The 22439-nt window shown below is 36.4% G+C and overlaps 1 protein-coding gene across 1 annotated transcript; it reads left to right on the top strand.

Moving 5' to 3' along the window:
- The first annotated feature begins 2550 nt into the window (after window positions 1-2550).
- On the top strand, window positions 2551-6266 carry LOC140236913 (sulfotransferase 1A1-like). The gene is made up of 6 exons (XM_072316848.1): window positions 2551-2745; window positions 3187-3431; window positions 4526-4646; window positions 5108-5205; window positions 5332-5521; window positions 6114-6266. Exons 1-6 carry the CDS (start codon window positions 2565-2567, stop codon window positions 6221-6223), a joined length of 945 nt encoding a protein of 314 aa, XP_072172949.1. The 5' UTR covers window positions 2551-2564; the 3' UTR covers window positions 6224-6266.
- The last annotated feature ends 16173 nt before the right edge of the window (window positions 6267-22439 follow it).

Genomic DNA, 22439 nt, shown 5'->3' with positions numbered 1-22439 from the left:
CATAAAATTAGTAGCGCAAATGCATTTCCAGTCCGAATAGATTTATACTTACTTGTTTAGGATAACGAACATTTTGCCCTTTTATATCTTTTTTCTTTTTCTTTTTTTCTTTTTTGCCAAGATCCTTATATTCCTTAAAAAGTTTCAACGCACTGGTTATATTTTATGCCCCTCTATGAAATTTGTGGAAAAGGAGCTCGCAGACCACCAATGGATACATTCAATCTGCACATCGGTTCAATGTTATGCAATAAGCATATAATAGATTGTCCCGGTATATGTAGCAGCTATATTTTGTCTTCTTTTTCTTCTTCATCCCGTTTGGGTATAGGAACAAAAGCTGCACCTATCTAATCCTACCACTATACACTGACACCCTGAGACCAGCAAATCTACTTTGCAAATACATGTAGGACAATGCGCGCTCAACTCGTACGGATCTATCAATAGCCATGATGTTTATGTGTAACACTGGGAGCGTGCAACGCATAGACTGGCAGGCTGAGGCAGAGTCAACTGTAAGTATAGGCCCTTTACTTATATGTTAAGTTAAACCTAATCTGGATATAAGTAGTCGGAGTAGAGAGTGTCTGGTGAATAATGATGTCATTCAGCAGGTACTATTAGTTTGGGTCCTGTCCTACCCCCTGTTCAATGTTTTCACGGTTAATTATACTGGGAAGGCCTTCTAATGGCTGCCTACTTACCAGGTCCCTCCTACTTACACTTCGTCAAAACTACAGGCAGAAAAGGACATGTCCAGTCAATGGCTTCGGTATATTGAGGTCACCGTTTATTAGCCCGTGGACGGAGGTATCGTATTGATCTACACAGGTATACTTATTGTGACGAGGGATTTTGGATAAGTCAGACTCGTGCCTTCTCCTTTCAACAATAATTAGCCTAGTTGCGATCTCATATAACACGTTTACAAGGCAAAGAGCTGCTACTTATTATAGTACTTTAACATTTCCTGCCGGGGATTTGCATCATGTTATAGGACTACACAGTGATATCGAATATCAAAATGTATTGAATACAGTATAAAGCATGGGTATACTGTCTGCTGAGCAGGAAATGAGCTCACACTATGCAGATGAGTGTTTGCGCACACTCTGTATAGAGACCGAGGAAGGGAAGTGGACTGTCGACCCCCCCCCCCCCCCACACACACACACATCTAGAATATTGTTTCGTATTTGTAGTTATGACTTTAGCGTTAGCGTTCTTGACTGCATGTTTCCAGCACAATATTGATGCCATGATTATTTTGTTTTTGTTCTTTTTTTTCGGTCTGAATTTTGGTTCCGATGTTAGAAACATTCACGGAGTCGATGAACTTCTTAAGAGGAAGGTGGGGGATCGAAATAAACCATAAAAAATAAGAAAGCTCCGTCTAGATATTCTTCACGTCGAAAACTTAAATCTTTTTTTAAAAAAAACTTAACTCTTAAAACAACTTTCCCTTGAGGCCCCATAGAAGTGTAGACGGTCACACCTCCAGTAATTGCCTAAGGCGTGCATTATTATTAGGTATTAATAATCGCGTGAAAAAAAAAGTCAGTACTTCTTTCAATAATTGTTATAATGTCATCGATGTGTTTTCGACGATAATCATAAAAATAATACAGTATACATGAACAAGGTATTGAAAAAAAAAATGAAGAAAAAAGTAAAATAAAAATCGTAAATAATGTTTGTAGCAGTATGGAATTTCTGAGCCTGTTTGCACTTTCGGATGACAAAAATGGACACATTTTAAGGTATGTACATTGTTAGTATTGATTTTTGCTATACAATAAATAAAATCATCCCAAAAGTACATAATGATTTATCACTTATTATATCAATCCACAAAATAAGCACGCGCCAGGTTTTCATATGCAACAAATGGCAAGAATTACGGTGAAGCGCGTGAAACATTGGCCGTAATTTCACACCGTATTACACCGTGGCAAGTAGGCAGGTTTACTTTTGAACTATTTTGAATATTACATTAAAGGACCTCGTAACAAGTTATTCCATCCTCTTGAACATACTATGTGCAATAAAAAATTCTGAATCCGACTAATTTGTTCGACTTGATGGTTGCTATGTCGGGTGAGGCTGTAGTGAGCAATATTATTTGTTAGTCGGGGTCAATCCTATAATGATATGCATAAACTCGAATTATGACTACGGGACTGCAATCACATCAAATACTGTCTGATTCTTAGAACTATGAGTTCTGAGCAGTCGATTGTCAGACACTTCAGATAAAGAACATTTTTGGACCTTTTACTTCTTTTTGTGATAATTTGCCCGACACTAACTTGTAACACCTAACAATATTTGACGATATCTTGATACATGTATATAAGGTAAAGTGTCTTGTTTTCAGAGTATTCACTCTAAGATTTATTTGCGATGTAGTTTTTGTATGAGATTGGATACTGTAGATAATAAAAATGTCCGCGAAGTTAGTCATTAAAACTTGTGCTTACATCCTCTTTCCTATAGTTGTTAGCCTGAAGCACGCCAAGTTATTCTGATTTCCACTTCGAACGCCGTACCGCCCTTGATCGATGACCATGGACGTCGCCTCCGTATTCAGCGATGATGACTGGGTGGAGCATGCGGTGCACGGCAGCGTCTACCACGACGGAGTGAAGTACAGTGGTTTGGTGATGCCGTCGAGCATTGAGCGCCTAAAGACGTTCGAGGTCCGGGATGACGACATCTGGATCAACACGTATTCCAAGTCCGGTTGGTTTTTTAGCTTACCTCCTACGGTTCATAATTACTCAGAACCCAGAGTTTTCTTAAGAAAAAAAAAAGCGTTTCTTCTTAGCCTTGGACAGGTCCTACAGACTGCTATTGTGAATTTGACTCTAAGTGGTCCTTCCAGCTTTATCAATAGATAATCCGACAGACCTAAACGTTCCATTCTTCTCATTTGTACTGATTTTGTATGCTTTTCTCTTTTCTGCTAAGAAGATACTTTTTTTTTCTCACCCAGGTTCTCTGATGCAAGGGACGCTCTTATCATGCACTGTAAATCAGCGTCTCCATCAATGTACTTCTTCCACAGTCACGACAGTCTCCAGTCTGAAATCAGACAAGGTTTAACCTCTGACCTATGTAAAATAATTCGCAAATAATGATTCGCCGCTGCAAATAGTTTTCGATTTTGGTAATCATATACAGGTACGCACTGGGCGTCTGAGATCGTGCACCTCATCTTGAACGACGGCAACCCTGACACCATCGACCGCACGACGACACAGGGCAACATCGAGATGATCTACTTTCAGAAGGACTCCTACGACGAGTGTAAAAAGCGCCACCTGCCGTTCTACAAGATTCTAGAGAAGGCGCCCTCACCGAGGATCATCCAGACTCATCTTCCGGTCAGATATCTTCCACCACAACTGGTCAGCTCTAAAGCCAAGGTCCGAGCGAAATTAGAAGTCTAAAATCTGTTACCATGATGGCGCAATTGTTGATGTCTATCTCTTGTTTACCCAAGATGTTTTGCGTTTAGCTACAATGAAATATCCGTGAAAAGATTCTACTCTCCGTTATTAGCGTCAAATTGTACAGAGTTTTGATTTTATTTTGCTTTTCAAATTAGAGATTATGCACAAGACGTGCGTATAAGTAAAAAAGCCACGTCGAGCAATCTATAGTCACACTTCTAACAAGCCGGCGACCCGAAATAATGCTTTTGTGAACAACCTATACCATTTTACAAGACAAAAATCTAATGAAAGAGGAAATCATCAGTAATGGAACAGATATAAAAATATGTTCGATTTCTTTATTCTTCTTTTCATGAATGTGACTTTTTTGTGTTGGAAGATCTTGTTTCATCTAATAATACGCGTTTCTTCACTTTCAGCCTTTACGGTAATGTTGACGGAAATATTTTTATTTATGATACAATTTCAATTTTGCAGTGCGCGTTCTTCAGTTACAGTTCGTTGTTCTGAAGATCCGTTATTTCGAAGGCTCGTTATTCAGAATATGAATTAAAGTTCGTCATTCCGAAGATCCGTTTGTCCAAAATGAAATGAAGTTCGTCATTCCAAAGGCTCGTTAATCGGGAATCGAAATAAGGTTACTAATTCCGAATGTTAGTACGCATCTTCTTTTCATTTTCGAATGAACCAACCTTTAGAATACGGAACCTTATTTTCATTTTCGGACTAACGAACCTTTGGAATATCAAACGAACCTTATTCCATTTTCAGAATAATGAACCTTCGGAATAACGAACTCTTTCATTTTCGGATTAACGAACGTATAGGTATAGAGAATAATATCATGTGCGTGTATCGGAATAATGAACCCTCTTTCATTGGATTAACGAATTCTTCAGTCTTCTTTGGTCTCTCCTGGCAATTTACCCATGTCTTGCGTTGGAAATGTTATTATGTACGGTAGTCATTTACTGTACAAGAAGAAAGAAACTGGTACACTGGTGAACTGGTGAAACTGGTGAATACTTTTTATTGTTGCACTCTATCGCTCTCTGCCAATGTAGGTGATCTACGTAGCTAGGAACCCCAAAGACGTGATAACATCCCTCGACCGATTTGTAGGCGAGAACGAGATGGGAGACTTTATTCGATGGAAGGCCGCCCTCAGAGAATTCATGGATGGAAGTGAGTTATTGTCAATATCAATGATTGCACGAATGGCATTAAAGCTACTGAACGGAGATTCATGCTTGAATTCGATTAAACATAATGACTGAATGATGAAAAGACTAGTGTTTTGTGTATATTGTCCATTTGTTCGTATACCTGTGACTATAATCATGACTTACTGAAATAGGTTTAAAACGAGCGTTTCATTTTTTTTTTTTTTTTTTTTTGGTAGATCAAGTCATGAAATACGGGTAGCCAATTAGCTGGTTTGTTTGACGATAAAACTTTTTTTTTTTTTTTTTTTTTTTGGGGGGGGGGGTCTTTTTTTTTATTTAAATGCGATGTGGGTTGTTTGTTTGTACTCAAGTGATGTTTGAAGCTAAAAGTTCCATACAATGAGATGATAGCAAAGTGCGAAAGCGTCCATTATGATCATCTATTATGTTTGCTTTTTTCTGCTGTCACTTTCTTCACAGCGCGTAATTACGGGTCATGGTTTGATCATGTGAAAACGTCATGGAACCTCAGAAAGGAAGAAAATCGACTCTTCATCAAGTATGAAGATATGAAGAAGGTATGTCCTCGTTATACATTGTCACCGTACTTTCCTTAATACTTATCCATGATTTTATTCCAATAGTTTAATTCATGGCGGTCTATTTCAACATCTCAATAACGATTTGCCTATCATTGTCACTAGGATTTGCGCGCATCTATAACCAAGATTGCGGAATTCTTGGGACGACCCCTGTCTACTGCAGTTCTCGATCGTATTATGGAGCACAGCTCGTTTGGTGGAATGAAGAAATCTTACGACAAGGTGGCAGAGACTGTACAGAACGGAGACCTTCTGGTGAAAGCACTCGGGAAACACGCGTATATGAGTAAAGGTGAGACCACGTGGCGCCACATGTTGTGGAAAAGGTGTCAGATTAGAGAAATTTATCGTCTAGAACACTAAAGTTCAGTCATAGTACGCGTGTCATTAAAAATCATTACTTTTTTATAACATTTTAGGATCACAATTGTCTTTCACAACCCAGATATTAAGATTTAATAGTCGGGAATATTCTTCAGTTATGCTAAGATTATCATACGCCCTAATTCACCAGAATACAATACACCGGGTGCAATGAAATCACTAAGGTCGACAAACGTAAGATTTATTTGTATGCGCATTGATTAAACTCTCACACTATCGAGATTGACTGAAACACAATTAGGTCTTAACAAAATGCCCACAAAGTACCGTGGCAAGGACCCAGGTGCACACAATTTATAATTCCATATTGCAATTGTATTGAACTGAGTTCAATATATCAGATTGAGTGCTACTGTGATTTTTCATTTCAACAAACTTTATAAGACCATTCAAACCATCATAACCGATGCAGATTACTATTGAGAAGAAATTTACAGGTAAAATTTGCAATTTGCTCTATGAATATTCCTAAAGCTGTTGTTAAATTTCCCTCCGTATAGGCGTAATCGGTAGTTGGAAAGACCGGTTCACAGTCCGCGACAACGAAGAGTTCGATCGCGTGTACTCGGAACAGATGGCCGACACGGACTTGACCTTCGACTTCGAGTGAGATCATTCCCGTGCTCGTCGTTGGAATCAACCATAACGTTAAAACAACCTCAGTGGAGGCTGTTCCCAAGGATATGTATGCAATGGACATGACACGCGTTTACAGATATGCCATCACCAGGTGGTCCGTCAGAGAGAGCATACACGGTACGGCTCGGGATCTGAGTGCGCCGTGTTGTCGGACCACCTAAAATAAGGAACTTGCTCGGGCACCAAAGCGCACCATTAATACGCATGCGTAGTATCTGTGACGCAATGAGTAACGCATGCATGCATAACGCAAACGTTTACTTGGGGTCAACGGAGCGTGCTAAAAGCCCAAGGTAGATTTATTTTGTAGAAACACAAAAGCTCCGTCTGTCATGATAATAATAATATACAATGTTTGTTCGATTTCACTGTATTGCACACCGAAAAAATCCAAGTCATTAAAAAAAAAAAAATCTATGCACGCTTTTCTTGCCATAATCGCTGATAACTTGAAGAAATCAAATTATTGCGTTTCGTTGTCTTTTAATCTTACAGGGGACCCCCAGGCCAAGAAAGACTTTGTTGATCCGTTTTTGTTCTAAAAACGTATGCCAAATGCAGTATATTTGTGTTGTTGTAGCATAACTATAATTTTTTTTCCTGTGGAGAATAAAAAAAAAAGAAAACAACTGCGTTTATGGGATTTATCGAGTTTATGAATTCAAACGGATTTTCAGATTTTCACCCAACTACATTGAAGTGTTCTACTTTTTCTACATTCTCTGAATCTACAGAATATATGCTTGAAGTAAATTCCCCTTGGATAACCAGCTTACACACATAGGCCTACGTACACAGACACACATACACAGACACACACACACGCTCATAGATAGGGCTACCTACATGGATATACAATGAAATGCACCTATTGTCTGTTTAGAGGTGTAGGACCTAATAATCTAATATAACACTTGACATCTATGCGGGAATTATATCGTATGTTTTCCCGATCTTCGATCCTCTCTGTGCTAGACACAAGTTTGTATTATGACAATCACGGAACAGTCCAAGTGCTCATTGTCTGCAGAGTTTTCTGTTGACTTGAATGGTCAGCAATAAACCTTTCATCCTTTCATTCTACCTTTCATCCTTTCATTCTTGATTGTATGAATGAAAAAAAAAAGAGTTTCTTGAAATGAGCCTTTTCTGTTTCTCTCACGATCTCTTTGCGCGAGGAAATTGTCCCTGAAGCACGTTTACATCGATACAGTCATGATTGTTACAACAATAAATGACATTACATCCGTATTCAGCTGTGCACGAGCGCAAGTATTTTGAATACAATGTACAATATAGTACTGGAATGATTTTTGTTGAATGTGTGACTTGCCGCATACGTAACATGTTCTCCACTGGCACTGTTATTGATTCCTATTGTCATCACGCCTTATGAATGATTTAGTAAGTCGTGTCATTCATATCTGGGTTGAACTTCTACAGTGAAGCAGATTACTTCTTATGTGAATCGCAAGAGATTGAAACGCTTTCCATTTCGGGTCTAACTTTTATTTTCTCTATTATTCAGTTTCGTTTCCTGTTTTCAGTCAAGTCGTATAATCACTATTATTTTGTCAAGCAACTGACCTTCGGATGGTCGTTACTATCTATCAGGAAATTAAGCTGTTGTCTAGGTAAAATTTTACATTATACCTTTTATACTGCGAAATCCTGTGAACAATGTGTGTTTGCAATCAATAGAAAAAAATAATGAACACCGAAATATTTCAATCTCTTGTCAAGCATTACCTTTTCTCGCAGAGACATATATTGTAATACATGCGATATATATATATATATATATATATATATATGTATATATAATATGATATATAATATATGTATATATGTATTACAATACTATGTCTCTGCGAGAAAAGGTCAATGGTAACAATGTCTTCTTTCATCGTCACCCATCCACTCCCAGCATGGCAGCATAATCAGTCATCTCTATACAGCTGTAGACTGACCGTTTCATCTCATCATGCAAACTTAAGGAAAAATACAGCAGAAACAAATCAGACAAACACACTGATGCCCTACGACCTGTCAGTGCGACTTACGTCTCTTGATGGCAGCTGAGGTCACTTTATCGAGCGTTACCTTACGCTGATGAAAAACGTCAAACCGTTGGGTTGTTTATAGCATTGTTATTATTGCTCGTTCTTTCCATCAGAGCAAATACTGGTTCACATCCAGCGTGATGATGGAACGCCGCGAATGACTGTTTTCGACTGTTGGTCGGAATCTTTCTGAAAATATTCCGTTGTCTTGTAATAAATTTTATGATTATTTGGACGTAAGTAATCAAAATTCAATTTTTTTCTCCCGTGTAACAATATGTGAGATTTTTTATATTGTTCATAATTTACCTTCCAAAAGAAGTTCTGGTTATGATGATATTGATAATGTATTGTTAAAAAACATAATATCTCATATTGTTGAACCTTTGCTTTATATTTTCAATTTATCAGTGTCACAAGGGCAGGTACCAGATGCTATGAAAATCTAAAAAATAGTACCAATTTTAAAAAAGGTAATAAGGAGGAATTGAATAAGTATAGGCCTATTTCACTTTTGCCTAGTATATCTAAAATATTCGAAAAGATAATATACTCTCGAGTCATTGAATCTTTAAATAAGAATGACATTTTGTCAAAATATCAATTTGGATTCCGCAAAAAACATAGCACAACACATGCAATATTATCTTTCATTGAAAAAAGTAACGCGGGCCATTGATAAGTTTCAACATACTGCAGGGATTTTCCTGGACCACTCCAAGGCCTTCGACACAATTAACCACGAAATTCTTTTTTTATAAACTTAACCATTATGGTATACGTGGGAAGGCCTTGGAGTGGTTCAGAAGCTATTTGAAAGACAGAAAACAATCTTTTTTTTTCTTTTTTTTTGTGTTAAACAATGAAATATCTTCTTTGAGTCCAGTTGATTGTGGGCTTCCACAAGGAAGTATACTATATATAGGGCCGTTACTTTTTGTTATTTATAATTAATGATTTTCCAAATTCTTCAAATGTTCTCTCTTTTATATTATTTGCAGATGATTCTGATCTTTTCTTTTCTCATTCAAATCCTAATACATTAGTTGATATTATGACTGTAGAATTGAATAAGATAATGCAATGGTTAAATAGATTATCGCTTAATTTGCAGAAAACAAATGTTATTTAGTAATACCCTTGATAAATTGTTACATGATACAATTTTTGAAAATGAAGTGATTAAACAGGTTTATTCTGTTAAAATTCTTTGTTTAACTGTAGAGTCAAGCTTTCTTGGAAACAACATATAGATTGTATATGCCGTATAATCTCCAGTAACATAGGTGTAATTAATAAAGTTAAGTTTTATTTTCCTGTTAAAACGTTGTTAATGTTATATTCAACGTTAATTTTACTTATAGAATTATAGTATGGAGCAATACTCAACTTATACAACTTATTTGGATAGAATATTTCTGTTACAAAAAAGGTACTTCGAATAACAAGCAATACCTCTAGATATTCTCATACTGATGAGTTATTTGTGGAGAATGATGTTTTTAAAGTTAGAGATTTGTATCATTATTATCTTGGTCAATATATGTATAGTTTACATAACAATTCACTTCCTTTAGTTTTTGAAAATATGTTTAATAGGAATAAAAATATTAATAAATACCCCACTCGTCAAACAGATGAGTATCATTTACCCCTCACTCGAACTCTTTTTACAAAATCTACGTTTATTTACAGTGGCCCAAAATTTTGGAATTCCCTCAAAAAAAAAAAGATTCTACTAGTTTGAAATCATTTTATATTGATTTAAAGAAATATCTTATTAGTTTATATGTACCCCATGATTAGTTTACCTGATTTGGAATTGTTGTTGTTTTTGTCTTCGCCCTGTATCGAGAATATACCGACCTGCCCTTCGCTCTCTCTACTCCCCCCCCCCTCTCTCTCACCCCTCCCCACTTTCCCTACTCTCTTCCTCTCCCTCATTCTTCTCTGTTCTTTATTGGCTGACCGCACACCCAGGTGACTCTATTTTGGGCATGCTTACTTTGTCTAGTGCCAGTGTGAGTGTGCGTGCGTGTATGTGTGTGTGTATATATGTGTGTGTGTGTGTGTGTTTGTGTGTGCGCGCGCGTGTGTGCATTCGTATGCCTCATGTTACCATCGATATCATATTATGAAAAGTGTATACTTGCACTGATTAATTTGTTCGGTACATGTAAGGCTTATTGTAGCATGGAGTTACCTACTGTTTGTTTGTACCTCCATGCACAAGTACCTCCATGATAGTAGTTTTGTAAGCCTTAATGTATAATGTATTATAGTAATGTAACGTGAGTAAGTGAGGGGACTGCACTATACAAGTTCGCTTTTTAGCAGCCCCTCAATTTTCATTTCCATCAAGTCCTTAATGAAACAAGATGTATTTCTACTGATCATGTGACATATTATGTTACAAGAATATACTATCATTTTGACTCTTGTATTACCCATGTATATTGTTTGGAAATGAAAATAAAACATGAATGAATGAAAAAAAAAATGAATGAATGAACTGGTAGAACCTCCTGACAAATCTTACTGGGTGGTACAAGTGTATCACTCTTTCAGATTCGAGCATTAAACAGGTTTATTCTGTTAAAATTCTTTGTTTAACTGTAGAGTCAAGCTTTCTTGGAAACAACATATGGATTGTATATGCCGTATAATCTCCAGTAACATAGGTGTAATTAATAAAGTTAAGTTTTATTTTCCTGTTAAAACGTTGTTAATGTTATATTCAACGTTAATTTTACTTATAGAATTATAGTATGGAGCAATACACAACTTATACAACTTATTTGGATATAATATTTCTGTTACAAAAAAGGTACTTCGAATAACAAGCAATACCTCTAGATATTCTCATACTGATGAGTTATTTGTGGAGAATGATGTTTTTAAAGTTAGAGATTTGTATCATTATTATCTTGGTCAATATATGTATAGTTTACATAACAATTCACTTCCTTTAGTTTTTGAAAATATGTTTAATAGGAATAAAAATATTAATAAATACCCCACTCGTCAAACAGACGAGTATCATTTACCCCTCACTCGAACTCTTTTTACAAAATCTACGTTTATTTACAGTGGCCCAAAATTTTGGAATTCCCTCAAAAAAAAAAAAGATTCTACTAGTTTGAAATCATTTTATATTGATTTAAAGAAATATCTTATTAGTTTATATGTACCCCATGATTAGTTTACCTGATTTGTATAGATTCGAGCATCATCCGGAGAACGTCGTCTGTCACGGCTGCGCGCGCTTTATGCGCGGGAGAAAGCAAGGGTGTGTCGCAGTTAGAAGCGATAGGGAGCGCATCGATTCCAGCCATGTAGACGTTCATGTAGCCAGCATGACGCAAACAGGCGCAAGTGGGAGCCGCTTGCCAACATTCGTGGTGCTGCTCAGTATCGCTGGACTCCAGGTGTCAGCCCGAACTAGTGAGTACATTGCCGTCAGTATAGCTTACTCAGTTCCTCCGATATGATATTTGGATTAAAAAGACATATTGTGAACATTCTATCAAATGGATTTGTCTCTGGCTACAGAGATGAATAAATGAATAAGTATTATTATATCGATATACACGTACTGATATATTGATATTTCTTTAGTTCTGCAATTTCACGACAAACGTAATGTAGAAAATACATTTTCTTTTGTACAAATCATAGGATTTTTTGAAAGAAGAATTAATAAGCTTGATGAATACAAATTATTGACAATTATTGAATACAATTATTTTTTTGGGAATATTGATAATAAAGAAAAATAAGTTAAAGGTACAATCTAAAGGGAGCAATAGCAGAAAAGGCTGTATCCTATATAAGCTTACGCTTGAGAGCGGAAACAGCCCAGTTGACTAATATATATAGGTGATGTTTATCCAGGTTGAGTATTGGGGATGAACGGAGCGTGGGGGCGGGGGGAGGGGGTGCGAGATGAATTGCATGTGTTGAGTGGTGAGTGCATGAAAATGGTGAGGCCTTCAGTGTGTTTTGGAGATTTAAAAGTGATTTAATGATCATACGACGAAATTAGGTGATTCTTAAGCTTTGTCTTATGAATGTTCTGACCGACTTAGACTGTTTGATGTGATCCGGTGGGGGATTAGATATCTGGCCCTTAGTGACCTATTGATCTGTGATTTATGGCAATTCTTGGATTAGTAACATGATTGCCAGAAATTCGGGTTGATTATGTACATTTCTATTGTAAGAGAATGAAAATATAAGATGAATAGATATCGTATCTATTTTAGCTGCGAAACGAGTACTAGTATCACGAGCTAACTGTAGAATGGCTATATATATATATAATATAAATATATACATATATATATATGATACTAGCAGCACCCGTGGAAATCCACGGGTCTTAGGGGTTTTATTTTTTCTCATATACAGATTGTATAGGACTACGATTTTGCACATTTTATTGATGAAATAAAAAGAAAAGTTTTCTCATTCTTTCGCTACTTGTGCTCTCTTCTACCCATGACCACCACCTAATCTCCAAAATTTGGTTTGATAGATCATAGAACCATCCGTTTATCTGCTTCAGACTATACCTCATCATTATTATCATATTATTATTATTCTTATTAGTCCCCTATTGTTGTATTGTTGTTATTATAATTATTATTGTTATTTGGCGAGGGGGATCATAGTCTTTAGGTTTTATAAGTATTAGGCACCCATGGGAATATTTTTTCTTAAATATTTCTTCAACCATGCACGTTATGAGGGAAAAGAGAGAATATTTTCGTCTTCATTTGCTCCCTCATTTCTGTTTTCATAATCAACACTTGGTTTGATGGATCTAGAACCACCCGTGTATCTCATTGATACTGTTCATTTTTTTTATAATCGTTATAATTATCATTATCATTACTATTATGTTGATGATGATGATTATATTGTCATTTTGTGGGAGGGGAGATCATAGTCATTCGGTTTAATTATTATTTTATATAAATAATTGACATAGGGATGATCAAGGGAATTAAGGAAAAAAGTTTATCGCTCAAGGATAGTGAATATCTTCCTTTTTTTCCCGTCATGTCAGGGTTACTCTACGACTGATAGATGTTTCAAATAGCTACATTATCATTGATATTTCATTTTAAACATTAAAACAATCCAGTATCTGTTTGTGTCTCTATTGCCCACTCTTAGTTTTGGATCATAGCACCCTCTCCATGCATTTGCATCGGCCTATTGTTACCATTATTTCAGTGTATTATTGTTATTGCTATTGTCATTATTATTATCATTATTAACATTATTATTATTTAGGGGAGAGGAGAGAGTAGAATTATAATATGGGGATGATCAACCAAGGGAAGCGGAAATGTTAATTTGTTAAGAATTGTAAAAATCTGTTTCCCCCACTTTCCTAGTCTTGATAAAAACGTTTTCTGAAGACAGTCCTGCGCAAACTATCCATAGCAAAACTGCTTCACTGCACTGACATACGTAATCTTGTGCTGAGCAGAACTACTTCATAATTAGACCCTTGGTGTTTTTGTTGCCATTGTGCTGAGAGAAATAAAATATTTTGTCTTCATTCGCTCTCTTCTTTTTGTTTTTATCACCAAACCTTGGTTTGATAGATCACAAAACCACCCGTTTATCTGCTTCAGACTGTACATTATTATTATTATTATTGTTATTATTATTGTCATTATCATTATTATTATTATTATTGCCATTATTATTATTATCATTATTATTATTATTATTATTATTGTTGTCATTATTATTATTTTTATTATAATTATTATATTGTCATTATAAGCATCTTCATTATTTGGGGATCTCGAGGGGAGATCATAGTCATTAGACACCCGTGCGAATCCATTGGTCTCAGGGCTTCATATTTTTCTTTAATATTTTTTTTCCCACGTTACGTTTGTCGTCATTTGCTCCCTCTTTTTTATCTTATCACCAAAACTTGGTTTGATGCACCATAGAACCACACATTTGATGTCCACTTGTAACTTCAAAAATTGGCGGTCAGCAAAGCGAGGGTTTCCCCCGCGTCCGCTCGTCTTATGAATATTCATGTTTACAGCAGCCATGCAGTAAACGAATGAACAGCGGCGCGTGTACTCTGATATGGAAGGGTACGATCGGCAAGGACAAAATTTAAGTAGATATTTAGCCGTCCTGAACTGTCTGAGTACAATGATACCCGACTGGAGAGTAAACTAAAGGAGGTACCTGAGCTGCATAGTATCCTGCAGTTGTGCAAAATACAATAAAATAACAGCATTCGTTTGTTTTTTTTTTTTCATTTGGGCACGCCAATGGCGAACGTCGCTGTACGTAAATGCCCTTGTACTAACAATGACCGCGTCGTGTACTCAGTCAGACCGCAACACCCTGAAAAGCCTTCTCATTTATCGTACGCGTATGCATGGACCTTGCGGACATGAATACGTAATGAGCTGGAAGACCATATTTTTAGAGTCCCTGTAAATCTAAACGACATCACCAATCTTCCTGATCAATACATCGATAAAAAGCTGAAAATTTGTACTTTAATGACATCCGACTACTTGAAAGGTTGTGACATATAAAATATACTGAGCAAGGAAATTATAAAACATAAAATTTGCATATTTTTCATTTTTCTTAGGGGGTACATTAGAACAATGAAATAAACGTGGACCAAAATCGAAGAGGTATGAAATGAAAGAGGAAATATCATACTATGGAAATATGATGACTTCATGTGGACTGATTATTGGAACGGGTCGGGTGATCGAATAAATCATTGCGTTGTACAGTTAATTTTTGACGAGATTTCAGTTTGCCGCGAATACGCGTTTCTGATTGGTTAATTCCCTCTGAGTGGAGAGTTGAAACAGTTGGTCAGCGCGGAAGGACAGTAAACGTGTGCTGTACATACAGTAATACTCTGTGTGTAGATAAAAGTGTAGGACCCTATGAGTGTGTGTGTGCGCGCGCACGATGTATGTATACGCGCTCGGGCTAAGATCTCCACGTCAACAACAAGAACAACACTCCACTCTGATCGACAGCTCAACTTTGGCTTGAACTTTGTTTACTCAGCTAGCAGTAACTGTTGCATTAATGAATGGCTCATTATTAATCAATAATAAAAGATCTAAAACTTATTGTGCACACATAGTTCTTTGGGGACCTCTATTGTGAATTACAATAATTATTCCATCTAATTCCACTGTATACATCGCTGAGTAATTTAACTAATGATACCCTGAGAGCACATGATCATGCATGTATCTCAAATTGCCACTCCACGATTTTCACTCGACGAGACTTTCAATTTTTATAGTTTTCTAAGCGAGGGACCAATTCAGTTCTTACTGTGCTATTATAACAAGAATCTCTAGAATGTTGGATATCAGTAATGAGTTGATTCATCTTTGGAACGGGTCGGGTGATCAATAAATAGAAAGCCTTGTCATAATATGTTCTAGGATCGTTTTAAAAAATGTCAGTAGGATGCGGTGATAAGAATAACGGTATCATAAGTTCATTTCACATGATATAAGCATTAAAAGGTCTGATTAATATCAAATATTCACAAATCATGTCAATTAGTCACGGAGAGTAGATCTTCATGTCGTCAATAAATGAATCTCGTAGACCATGCACTTTGTCTCTGAATTATCTCGCAAAATCTCGGGTGTTGAGAAGGACATGCGCAAAAACCTGCGCGTACGATAAATTTTTGATTTGAGCTCATTAACAGCAGCGTTGCGGTCTGACTGTACTGTACCATTATGAGTGTCCATATCACGCGCACGCAGATAGTGTTTCGTGTAACCATCGTCAATACATACACAGGCGCAGGCCACACACTGGCATACCGTACCCGAGAGTACATTGTGTGCGTGCGTGCGTGTCCGCCGGAATATGACAGAGATTTCGCTGCACGCCATCATCTTTTTGACTTTAGTATCCCCACTGTCTCTGCAAGCTAAAAGATGGACGATCGAGAAAGGCAGGAGTCCAGCGCAGGATCGGTGAATATTAAAACGCTCGGCTCTGACGTCACGCACAAAAATGCATTATGCATCTATCTAATTAATTTCTCTTTGTCGTCCTCGACGTCGACACGGAGGCGGAGCGCGGACGAAACCCGGTCCAAGGCACGTAGGAGACCCTCCCGCTGCCGACGGCACCGGTCTCGGGGGCCCGGAGCCGACGGCTCGGGAGGAGATAGACAAACCAGTAACGCCGGAATAAAACAGGAAATACATAAGGTCGCGACAACAACAACAACTTCGCCTTTTACTGTTATAGATATATATATATATACATATATATATATAAAACACACATATATATATACATATATATATATATATGTAACACACACACACATATATATATATATATGTACATGTATATATATGCACACACACACACAAACACACACATTATATATATATATATATATATGTATGTACATATTTGGAAAGGTATACATTGTCCTTCTATAGTCTATCAGTATGGCATTGTGTTGAATATTTTGAGACGTGTTTGCGAACAAAGGGGGCCTCAAACCATTTCAATACGATACTAAAGTCAAATGTTCAATGAAATCAATTCCACGGCAACTGCATTAATAACTGTCAAAATAGCACCGTGACCACCGTTGTGAGCAACTCGCCTGTATTTTCATGTCGTTGTTGGTATATAAATTTAACCCATTATAGTAATTATGTTTGAAAAAGAAAAAAAAAATCTGATGTGTCCAAGCATGATTTGCGTCTCATCTATGACAGGAAATATAAGCATTAAGAACTACAGTGGGAACTATACTATGTCTGAGTGCTCAGCGCTATGAACTTAGCCTAACTCTGCGATAATAAACCGAGAGACCTTCAAAAATATAGTACAGACACAATGGAAACACCCTCATACATAATCACAAACCTCTAAAATATAATGTCTGAAGTCTCAACATGTACGCCCCTTTGAGCTTTCTAAATAAAAAAAAAAAAAAAATGAATCAAGCAGCGTGTCTGTATGGGCAAATAAGAATCATGGTGAAAAATGAGTTTGATATCGACCGATATTTGTAGCGGCAATCGATATTACTGTCTCTTTACATAACAGGATACGTTATGATTAATTACGAGTGAATCGTACCTTCTTCAGTAGTTCCTTTTCATTCTGATGCCATTTGCATGGTTTAAAAGAGTATCAATAGCGACTGAAACCAATGAATGGATGAAAGAATTAGCGTCAATTGCATTATTATGTACTTCTTAAACAATTATTTTAATTTCAAAAATAGATGAGGGTCTCGCACATTACAAGATCTGTTCTTAGTGCATTCCTTTTTTTTCCCGCTGAAGATGTCTCAGACTTATCGTTCATCGGTATGACAAGCCTATCATTTATTTTCTTTCGAAGGATTGATAATAGCCAGATGATTGTGTTATTTTCATTATTTCATTATCTCGTTCGCTTACCTTACCGTTAATTTTTGTTTCTGTTGAAAGAAAAAACGAAGTAAATTTTGAATTGATTGCTAGATAGACAAGAAAAGGGGAAAAGGTTGGTATGACTACAAAAGTGAATTGTTGAGCTGGAAGACAGAAAGGCATGCAAATAAGAAGATGAATCATCATTCCATACGATCAGTCACACGGTGTCTTGTGCATCTTATGAGCAGGTAGTTGTGAAGTGGGCTGGAGCGTATCTTCGACTGGCTGCTATTACATCGTACCGGGTACGGCAGATTGGGACAACGCGCAGGTATGGTGCTCCACCAGAGGTGCGTCGGTTGTCGAGGTCACGTCCCCGGAAGAAAATACTGAGCTCACCACCTTGCTAAATGGCGCCAGCGGATGGCTGAATTGTAACATCCGAAATAAAGCGAATTGGGTCTGTGGCGCAGACTCCCACATCATGACATATGACAGTAAGTCATTAATTGGTTAAAGGGGAATGAAAGCTAGAATGAAGTGGATTGAGTGAATGCAGCAATGTACATGTATAATTAATAGAAGACATCAGCGAAAGTTTGAGGAAAATCGGACAATTCGTGCAAAAGCTATGAATTTGTAAATTCTTGATGCCACTATCGCGTGTAGTTTAAAAAATCTTACACGTACAAAATACATTTTGTACTTAGTATAGCAAATAAACAAACAAAAACACCAAAAGCAAAATATACAGAAAATGTGACAAAACAAGAACAACGAAACAGTCATGAACTACAGTTACTCAACAGAACCGAAAGAAATGGTTAGGCCTCGATGTTGTAGTTCAATGCAGAAGATAAGTATTTCTTTTATGATCTATCTGATCTGTCTTGTTTTTAAATATAGACAAGGTATAGTGAAAGAAGTAGGCCTACTTTGATTTACATCATCTAAAACACTGTTCCACAGTTTGGCAAAACGATATGTATACGCTACGTTTCTTTAGGTTTGTTTTTGGATAAGGTACATCTAATTTTGATATCACCTTTCTCAAAGGACATTATACAGACTGCTTAAGTGAAAATAATTTGCATATGCTTGGGGCCATATTATAGTCTTATTTGTTATTCTGTATACATTACATGTAATAAAATGTTTATCACTTCCTTCAGCAAATGTCTACGTTGGGCTTTTGGTTAGTTTGCATCAAATTGAATAATTCTTAATTTTGGAAATCTCAACTTCACATTCATAACAAAACTATGTGTGCTCTATTGAGTAATCTCTGAATTTTATCGGAATCATAAATTATAAAGAGAATACAAAGAAAATATCACAACATTTGTCTTTTCATGAAAAGTACACATTCCTTCGACTTGCAGACATGTACAAAGGGTAATCATGTATCATTCCCCCTGCTGTCTGCAAGAGGTAAGTCAAATGCTCTTTTATTATGCTAGAAAAGTGAAAACATGTTGAATTTTCTGCATGTTTTTTTTTCATGTCGTTTTCCATGTATGACGTCACAAAGTGTTGTTATAGTCTTCTCATTCAGCTGTGGCATCACCGAAATTTTAACAATTCATAACTTTTCAACGCCTTGTTCGAGATGTGTTCTAATATTGTCGCATTTGCTCAATCCACATGTATATTTGTGCTTCATTCCCTTTTAACTCTGCTATTATAACAGCGATATTATTGGAGGTTCCAGGGTGTTAGAAATTGGGATGATTAAAGACTTTAAGATTGACAAAGCTTTGAGTGCATATACCGGTCGAATTTTACTTCACGCTCATATTCAAAGGCTTGTCCGATAAACACTAGAGTTAAAAGTGTAGTTTTGACTGTTGAACTGTCCTGCAGTCAAACATGTAGATTTAGTTGTTTGTTTTAGTTCGCCGAAATGTCGATGAGTTTGTAGCTTTGCAATGTAAAATCATATTCATTGCTGAAAATAAATTATTTATTCATTTATTTATTGTGTAATATGGTATTTGTCGTGTAACAAGCGTGGATAGACTGAGTGAGAAAATCTGAAATCATTCGGTCATGGTAGTTTATATACAGCAACGAAAGTCATTAGCACTATAGAAGTGAGGTTTCCTGTTAATCTAAAGATACGTTTGGTTAAATGGATTAGGCCTACTCCTTCAAAATAGCTCTCTAACATGACACTCTGGCCCGAATTCACGAAGGTGGTACAAATGAAACCATGGTTTAAACCATGGACAAAAACCATGGAGCGCCAAGTGTCGAATATTTCGTGGACAAAATGATCGTTTCGTTAACGAAATTATCATTTCGTGGACAAAATGTTCATTTAGTTACAAAATAATCATTTCATCGACGAAATGACTAATTTCGTAACGTAATGAAATAATAATTGAAATAAGAGCTATCCAGCACAACCGAATCCTCGGAAAATTACGGATAAAGAGGAAATCAAAACTTGGCTACAAGTGGCATGGATGCAAGGAGTTATTGCACCAAGTGCTACCCAATATCAACGCAACCTCGGGTAAATGATGGGGTGTTCGTGCGTGCTCATAAAATACTTCCATGGTATAGAGACAATCAGCGGGGAAAAAAGTATCGACAGGGTTCTGCAGATCGAGAAGGCCACGCTATTGTCTATACCTGTCAAACGGTGAGAATATGAATAAGGCAAAAGTCCACTTCATGATTGATTCATTACAACCGGTAAGACAACCATTCAGTACAATCCAACCAAATTGTTCTCGAATAGAGAAAAAGCTTTTATGGTCATTGTATATATGGCGTGTGTTCTAACAGCTCTGTCTGCATGTAATACCACAGCGGTAAACGAGGATACCTTGAACTAGAAATTACCAAATATTTTGTTTTATCATATTTTAAAAGCTCTTCGTAATTATATCAATGGCATCATTTTAATTAATTTGTAAGCATAATACAATATTAAAAAGATATCAAAAGCGAGACGTCCACACGTGACCATAAATGGCTTTCACGGATCATTTGTCGTGTACGGATGTTCAATAATTATTGATGTTGTTACTGTACAGATACTTCTAGAAAATTAACGCATGTACAAGTGTAATGTATTATATTATGAACGTGTGTGTGTGTGTGTGTGTGTGTACAGATAAGCATACCCATGGGTGTGTTCCCGTCTCTCCCCCCTCGTGTGTGTTTATGCTGAAACTTGTATCTAAATGAATATGATTATGCACAACAACAAGCTATTATTGAATGATTTCGCCAAAGGCCTAACCAATTATCAATCCTTATATCAAACTAAGCACGTTCGACACCTCGCTGCCTTCGTTCTCTGACATTTGCACATGACGTTAGTCGCCATAATACCTTCAACTCAATTATTTTATTTCCATCAAATAAAAGGCGATACATAATAGAAAGTATACAAGAAAGGAAGCAAAGAATAAGTTAAAAAGTTTAGTACAAAATATCATGTACAAATGAATGTAAAGTATAAAGTGAAACGATGCATATTTTGAAAATTGACGTTAAAAAGTAAATAAAGGATAAAAAGAGAGATCCACGGAAATAAACAGAGCTTGCAAGAAGTGGATGACTTGATAAACAATATGCAAGTACCATGTCTATCAAAAATGTATCTTTGATACAGCTACTGCATTTGTTATCCGGATAATAAAACCATATATACGTGTATTATAAATTTGTCAACAGTACTTGAATAGTGTATAGAAGACATACGAATGCACAAAAAAAAAAAAAATTCAATGTTGCAGCACAGACATTATTCATTGACTCTTGCTGATATGATAGCATTATGGTCCATCTCCCACATCTTCTAAACTTCAGAATGGTCTTTGTGCTTTTTCTTTTTCACCCGATCATTTTGTATATCTATAAATTTCATTTATCATATTTTGTAATATTGACATCTATATGTACTTATATTTTATGTGAAAAAATGTATTTACAAGTTCTGTTCGAGATAGAAAAAATGAATGAATGAATATAGGCTCAATGTCGATAATTACAGTACGTTATCGTTTCAATGTACAGCTTGGTCCGTCGTACATCTATATTAATTTGGGCCCAGTGGATAAAATCACGGTCTCACAACCTGTAGGTACATTGTATCTGGTTCGAATCCCCTATATATAGCTGCAGCTGTCGGACCCCTACATGCATAGTCTAGGGACTATATACTTATTTATTGCTAAGCTCTTTAAACCGTCCTAGTATATAGGTTGTTCGCTTAGTGACCCAGCAAAAGAAATAAAAGCACAAATACAAACATGTTGCGTTCTATTTTTTCTCACTTCGAGGTACGACCTACACTATATAAAAAGATACATAGAACACAGAGATGAAACCACCTAGACCAAGAGCTAATTACAAATTTTGCGCATATTTTCTCCAGAGGTCCTTTATCACGGATGAGAATCTTATAGCAGTGTGATAATTTGAAGCATATTATAATCACTATGATAATATTCTGCAAGAGGAACGTTTGTTACCGTTTGATCATTGATTACCTGTTATGTTTTTACCCATTGCTATTATACATTCTTGGACAAAGCTGCTTATTCTCGTAACTTTGAGCCAACAATCTTGCCCTTAATTTGCACAAAATTTCATTCATTTTGTAATTAATTCATCAACAAAAAGACGTACATTACACAACTGACTTCATCTGGCCGTGACCTTCACATGATCA

The sequence above is a fragment of the Diadema setosum genome, chromosome 13 (genome assembly GCF_964275005.1).
Source record: "Diadema setosum chromosome 13, eeDiaSeto1, whole genome shotgun sequence".
NCBI classification, from domain to species: Eukaryota; Metazoa; Echinodermata; class Echinoidea; order Diadematoida; family Diadematidae; genus Diadema; species Diadema setosum.
This window is presented reverse-complemented; position numbering and strand designations above follow the sequence as displayed.